This window comes from Phalaenopsis equestris, unplaced genomic scaffold, assembly GCF_001263595.1.
Source record: "Phalaenopsis equestris unplaced genomic scaffold, ASM126359v1 Scaffold000413, whole genome shotgun sequence".
In the NCBI taxonomy this organism is placed as follows: Eukaryota; Viridiplantae; Streptophyta; class Magnoliopsida; order Asparagales; family Orchidaceae; genus Phalaenopsis; species Phalaenopsis equestris.
The window spans coordinates 198,208-205,198 of record NW_018164854.1 but is presented as its reverse complement, the minus strand read 5'-3'; the positions used below and the strand labels follow the sequence as shown (position 1 = coordinate 205,198).

At 40.8% G+C, this 6,991-nt stretch overlaps 2 protein-coding genes across 2 annotated transcripts in view; both read left to right on the top strand.

The window, feature by feature from the left end:
• The window catches only part of LOC110027051 (leukocyte receptor cluster member 1 homolog), a 1,034-nt gene extending 810 nt beyond the window's left edge, over positions 1-224 (top strand). The window contains exon 2 of the mRNA XM_020728321.1: positions 18-224. Coding sequence (XP_020583980.1) covers positions 18-224 — 207 coding nt within the window. The remainder of the gene's footprint in view (positions 1-17) is intronic.
• A 4,614-nt stretch (positions 225-4,838) lies between these two features.
• On the top strand, positions 4,839-6,122 carry LOC110027050 (scarecrow-like protein 6). The gene has a single exon (XM_020728320.1). The coding sequence runs from the start codon at positions 4,839-4,841 to the stop codon at positions 6,120-6,122; it is 1,284 nt and encodes a 427-aa protein (XP_020583979.1).
• Positions 6,123-6,991: the final 869 nt, after the last annotated feature.

Genomic DNA, 6,991 nt, shown 5'->3' with positions numbered 1-6,991 from the left:
TTTTTTTATTTAAATAGGGCTCCACCTTTAACAAATCTCTCACTTCTAGGCATCCACGTGCACTGCAATGCAAAGGAGGTTCACAGTTGTATAAGAGGAAAATGCCACCTCGCCGAACCGAACAAAGTGTCATCGGAAAAGCACAGGAAGAACACCCTCTTGTCAACTGGCCGCACACGGCCGGCTACTTGGAACTCAACCAGTCGACTGGAAGTTCCTACTGACCACCACCAGGAAGCAAACTCTCTTGGCCGGCCCCCCTTCCAATTACTCGGCCCTTCTTGGCCTACCACCACTAGTGGGTCGGCCCACTCCAGTAAGCCGACCCTCTCCGTTGGCCACCTCCAACCACCCGGCCACTCAACATCTGTTGACATGTATTTTTTGATGCAACATACAAAGAACATTCTCGTTGAGTGACAAGATACTATAGTTGGGTTCTACACCATCATTTTCGTGCTTCGAATCGATTGTGGTCAAACTAGCATTGCCTCTGGTATCCTTTGTGTTGATGTTTGTTCCTATTTCACGTGGCTATATCTAGCTAATATAGATATTCCTGCGACATGAAGGTCGCTATATACATGTATGTGTCTTAAGCTTGAGATCCATACAGATGAATTTCACAAATAAAACGATAGTGCTCAGTGATGCGTGTACCAATCACCTTCTTGAGCTCTTTTGAGACGCATTTATGACTCTTATGGAGGTCCCAAGATCATAACTGCTCATATTCTACTCTCCAGAGGTCCCACGAGGCCCGAAACCCTCTGGGCAAGTTTTTCTGGAAGCCCAAGTTTTATGGGGTCCAGCGTGACCACGCTTGATTTAGGGGTGGCCACACCCAATCCATGGTGTAAACACACCTAAACTGGGTGTGACCATGCCAAGGTCTCTATAAATAGCCCAAATTGCCTGTTGCCGACGTGACTACGCCTGAATTCGGCATAACCACGCCGACCGAACGTAGAGCCCCACGTAATTATGCAGGGTCTCGAGCATCGCCATGCCCAAATCTAAAGAGGTGCTCAAGTCCCTCGAGCGGTGTGACCACGCCTGAAGGCGGCATCGCCGCGCCACCAGACAGAGCACCCGACATAATTACACTGGGCTTTGGGAGTGGTCACACTGGCCCCCAATTCGCGACACCATGAATAGTGTTGTCACCACGCCCGAGCTCGGCGTGGCCACGTCGCTGGAACTCAATTCGAGATTTTTACCTCCGATCCCTAGATTCCCGTCGACGAGGCGGCCATGACCGGTGATCCACCCTCCTCTTGCCTAGTTTTTCACCGAAAATGGCATGGGAGTCATTTTTAGTCCATGCCAAATGGGGAAAACAGCTTGTAACTATTGGGCTATTTGAAATATTCTATCTCGACGTTTAATTTGACTTTAAATATACGAGCTTGAGAGAAAACTTGATCATCTAATTAATATCTCTAAACTTACAATTATTCTTTATGTACTTGGTTTGAGCTTTTTTTTAGTGGAATCAAATCACTTTTGCGTCTAATTTATCTTGTCAAAATATTCAATTTAATTATAAACTCATTGAAATTGCACTATAAATAATCTTTAATTTAATTACTAAACTTTTTAACTGGATCATCTTCATAAGAAGAGTGATCCACCTATGAATTCTTTTAGTGACAAATGAATGCGATTTTACTATGCAATCATTTTCAAACGTTTTAATTCTTAATTAGTTTTCAATTATCTAACATATCCCTAAAATCCATTCTTTCAATGTGAGTGATGTATATTATTGACGAAGGAAGTGGTGGCTCAACATCTCAGAGTTGAAAAAAGTGTCGAACGGTGCTTCCTTTCGTAGAGACGACGCCAAATTGATGCGTGCTAGAAGAATCACTGTAGAGTAATGAATTATCGTCTTAGCGTTGTACGAAGATTTAACATACACTCAGATAAAAGAAAACAATCAGTAGAGACACCAGAAGTTCTTACACGGAAAACCCGTAAAGAGAAAAATTCACAGTGTCTGGCCCAATTGTAGAATCTACTGTAAGTTCATGATTGTAGAAATCTTTGTCATACAAGCGAGAAAATGTTACAAAGTCTCCCAAATTACGATGTTGACATGCAGATGAACTTATTGCAAGGAACGTGCGCCGATTAATAGTAATCGACAACAGTTGCAGGTGGTGGTCGACGGGGTTAGCGGTGGTGGACGGCGGTCGGCGGTGATTGACGATGACAGGAAAGATGTCAAACTTTAGCTCTTTCTCAAAGCTTCAAGTTTTTTCTCAATTCTCAAGCTCTTGCTCCCTCTTATGAGAGGGGTGTGACTCTATTTATATAGTTTTTTCTTATGCAATTAATGCAAGAATATGAACTTTGATTGACGGTCTGAATACCTTACTTTGATCATACGACATTTATGGACATTTGAGTGTCTTAACGATGTCAAAATTGAGCGATCTTAGGCTCGTTAAATTTGCTTCGCCGAGATGCTCAGTTCGATTGTGAACTTGCAAGATTCAAGTTTGTTTAACCTTCCAAATATGTTGAAAAAACTACCAAGTGTGGTTTGATGATTTGATCTGAGCTTGATTTAACTCGAATTGGACCAACTTTGATATCACTGGATCCGTCTCATTGAACCGATGACTTTTTATCAAAATTTGAATGTTTCTTGCTAAAAAAAGAGCATTGAGATCTGTGTCAGCCAGATTTAAAAAACAGATCAATCCAATGCGATTTAATAAGTTTTTTTTCTGATCTAACCAGTCTCTTTTTGTGAGATTTTTGCCGATCTGCTAGAAAGATTTTCATATATAATTTTTAGATTTTTAGGTAATGATGATTATACAACTATTTAATACTTATTAAACTATATTTGAAGGTGGAATAGATTATTCATAATGTATTTTAATGACGGGGTTCGTTGGACTGATTCAATTGATCAACCTTTTGATTTGACAATTAGATTAAGAAACCCCAAAATCCAGTCATTGGCTCATCAGCCGACCAATTTAAAGCATTGACATTGATTGGACTTTAAAATTACCTTAAGATATTATATTATTTATTTGCCATTTTTATCTAATATTTTAATTTTATTATTTAAGAAATTGAGCAAAGTGTCAAATTAGGTAAATTCACACGAGATTATTTTAGTCTTAGAGTTTATAAAAATGTCAAAATAATCTCGAGACTATTTAAATTAGAGTTGTAAGAGTCCTTATTAGAGTTAATTTTAAATTAATTGGGGATTATTTTGACATTTACTCTTACGAAATTAGTAAAGTAGTTCAATTCATGATATTGCCTAGCGGTGTAAACATATTTAGTCAAGCTAGAGCCACTCTCAGCTTGAAACTTAGCTTGATATATTTAATCGAGTTCGAGCTCAAGCTCGAGCATACTTTTACGAGTTCGAGTCAGCTTGTTTATTATAAAAGCGAGAAATATTAATTTAATATAGTGTTATAATAAAATGATAAAAAGAATGAACAATTAGGAGGGAAATAATAAGACATTATGAATATAAAATAATATTTTTTAAATATTTAAAGATAAAACTTTTGAATTTAATATATTTTGGGTATATTTTATACAAATATTTTTTTTTTGAATTAGCTGACTCACGAGCTAACGAGCAGAGTCAGGATTAGCTTGATATTGGTTTGGTTTGTTAGCTCATCGAACTCACTTCACAAGCCACTTATCAAGCTGAGCTCGAGCCGGATGACAAGTCGGCTTGATTCACTCAGACCCCTAAAACTACCACACAAATATCAAAGGGCATAATGACTCCGTGCTATTTTTATTAAACCATGAACAAGTTGGTATAGTAAAATAAAATATATAAATTTATTGTTTTTTATTTGTTGGTAGGCAATAAGTTTAAAAAGTATATGATTTATACGATATGTCGTTTGTTTTAATTGATGGATTTTAAATGTAAAATTATCTTTACATTTACTAATATTTATAAAAACAATTATAACTCATACATTACATCATTGTAATCATCAACCATTCTTTGGTCGCCATTGTCTCACTCAGCTAAAGACTTTTTTTAAAAAATATATTTTTTTTATTTTTCTATACAAATAAAAAAAATAAAAAAATAAAAGAAAATTCCCCCAGAGAGTGTGTAGCGGGTAGCGCGGGAGTTGGAGAAGATGAAGAGAAGATGAAGAGCGGTGATGCGAGCAAAAGAGTGGACGACGAGAACGCCACAATGAGAAATGCGTCTTCTTGTTCTTCTATTCCAAGCAAAGGTTATTGAAGAAGTTCGCTGGCGATGCAATCTCTCCGATTATCTGTCCCCGCTGGTTGTAAGACTAAGAAAGGTGGATTCTTGGAGCCCTGGTCCGCTCTGAATCTGACAAGGAGCCCAAGCCCTCATTCCTCCTCGTCTACCCTTTCTTCCCTAGGCGGCGGAGGTGCGGGCTCAACTGACAGCGCAGGTGCGGCTGTCGTTTCCGATAACGCCGCCCTCAAATGTCCCTTTTGGAACTCTACCTCCGCCGCCGCTACCGATTCCCCGGACGATTGGAAAACGATGATTTCAGAGCCCGCTGCTTCTTCGGCCCAAGAACAGACCTTTCTCCGCTTGATCACGGGCCAACTTGATGACCAGAGCTTCGGGCTTATCGATCCTGTCTTCGGGTTTGCACCCATCAACTTCGCTTCTCTTGCTTCCGCTGGCGGGGTCTCCCAAGCCAGCAGTGATGGCAACAAGAAGTGAGGGCAACAAGACCCGCTCTCCCTCCCAGCCAGTACAGCCTCCCTGCGTTAAAAACCCCAGCTTTTCGCCGGTTGAGACCGGTGTTACATCACTGCCACCACTCTCCTTGGCTCCGTCGATGTTCTTCGAGGAACCCGTCGTTGAAAAATCACAGTTTTTTTGCCCAGATATCCCATTCAACCAACACCTGCTAAGCGAAGATTCTACTAATCCAGCCATTTTTGCTCCCTGTCCATCTTTTACTCCCTCTCAGCTTCTTGAACAAAGCTTAAACTTTCCCCAGCTCCAAGTCTTCCCTTACCCCCAGCAGCAGCAGCAACAAGTCGTTGTCGACGTGCTTTACAAGGCGGCTGAGCTCGTCGAGGCAGGGAACTTCGTTGGTGCTCATGTGATATTGGCACGGCTCAATCACCATCTCCCCTCCCCAATTGGTAAACCCCTCTTTCGCTCTGCTTTCTACTTCAAGGAGGCTCTACAATTCTTTGTCAACTCTGTGAATCCACAGGCAGCAACCTTTTCTCCATTAGATGCAGTTATTAAGCTCAGTGCCTACAAGGCCTTCTCCGAGGTTTCGCCAATCCCCCAATTCACCTGCTTCACAGCCACTCAAGCTCTTCTTGAGGAGCTCGGAACCGCCAACTGCATTCACATAATTGACTTTGACATTAGCTTCGGCGGACAATGGTCCTCTTTCTTGCAGGAGCTAGCTCAGCGGCGATCTCCGAGGATCCTGCTGCTCAAAATTACCGCCTTAGTGTCCCCCTCTGCCTTCCACCCTCTCGAACTTCATCTCACCAGAGAAAATCTCTGTCGTTTTGCAGCAGACCTCAACATTCCATTCGAAATCAGGTTCACAAACATTGAAGCCTTTGATCCAGCTGAGATCCTCGCCCTCTCTGCTGGCACCAATGAGTCCATTGCTGTAAACCTCCCGGTAGATGCTTGGCAAGGTCCTTCCTTTCCAACTCTTCTTCGTCTTGTGAAGCAGTTGCTGCCCAAAATTGTCATTTCTGTCGATCATGGATTTGGTCGGAATGACTTGCCCTTCTCCCATCACTTCCTCCATGCATTGCAGTCCTGTGCGATTTTCCTTGATTCCATTGATGCAGCTGGTATCGATCTTGATGTGGTCAACAAGATAGAGAAGTTTGTTCTGCAACCTAAGATTGAGAATTGCATAAATCGACATCATTGTGCCGCTGAAAAGATCCTTCCTTGGCCAACACAGTTTGAATCAGCTGGCTTCAAGCCAGTGCAGTTCAGCAGCTTCACGGAGATGCAGGCAGAATGCCTCTTAAAGAGATTACAAGTCAAAGGATTCCATGTGGAGAAGCGCCAGGCTTCGCTTTACTTGCATTGGAAAAGAGGGGAATTAGCTTCAGTTTCGGTTTGGAAGTCCTGAAGAGCTCAAGCATTTATTGCAGGCATGTAATTTGGTTATGTTTCCATGTTGAATTTTCTGTAAATTATTGTGGAGTAGGGTAATCTACTCATTTAAGCCGTATTTAAATTTCATGATGATAAACCGTTTGTGGGACTCTTATTTGATCAGTTTATCAACGTGTCATGTAATTCGCTCATTGATCGTCTGTTAAAAATGTGAAACTTTTTTAGGAATGGAAGAACCAACTGTGGAATTGTTGTGGAAATTTTCCATGGTTTGCTTGCAGCAGTTAAACTTACTGTAGACACTGTAGCTGCTACAGGGAAGAAAAATGTTGCATTTTTAGAACAAGCTATACTAAAAGGCTTTAAATTCATGTTCATGCAGAAATTTTGATTTCTTAAGATGGTTCCACATGTTTTTTAGTCACTGTTATCTACCTCCTTCACTGGTTCTTTATTGTAATGTTTCTGCAGTATAGGTTAACTCTCTAAACTGTTTATTTTATGGAATTATGTACTCAATTGAAGGCTTAATTTATGCTTATATTTTAGCTTATGTTATTTGACTTCCTGGCTTTTAATCTTCTTGCTTTCCTGTATTATTTGCAGCATTGTTTTCAACAGTGCTGACGTTAGCTGTTCTTATATAGTCCAATTTTTTTATAGGTTTAACCAAATCATCAGAAAGATCACACTTAAATAAGATTTATCAGTTAACTGTTTAGAAGTCATGAAAGGCGTATTGTCACCTCCCAAAAGAGCCCTTGTGGGTGGTGGGCAGCCCAAGACTTAAATACTGTTTTTGGGCCCTACAGCTAGCCGATATGGGACTATTTGTCCGTGACATTCTCCTCCACCCAATTACGTGACGACCTCGTCACCGAT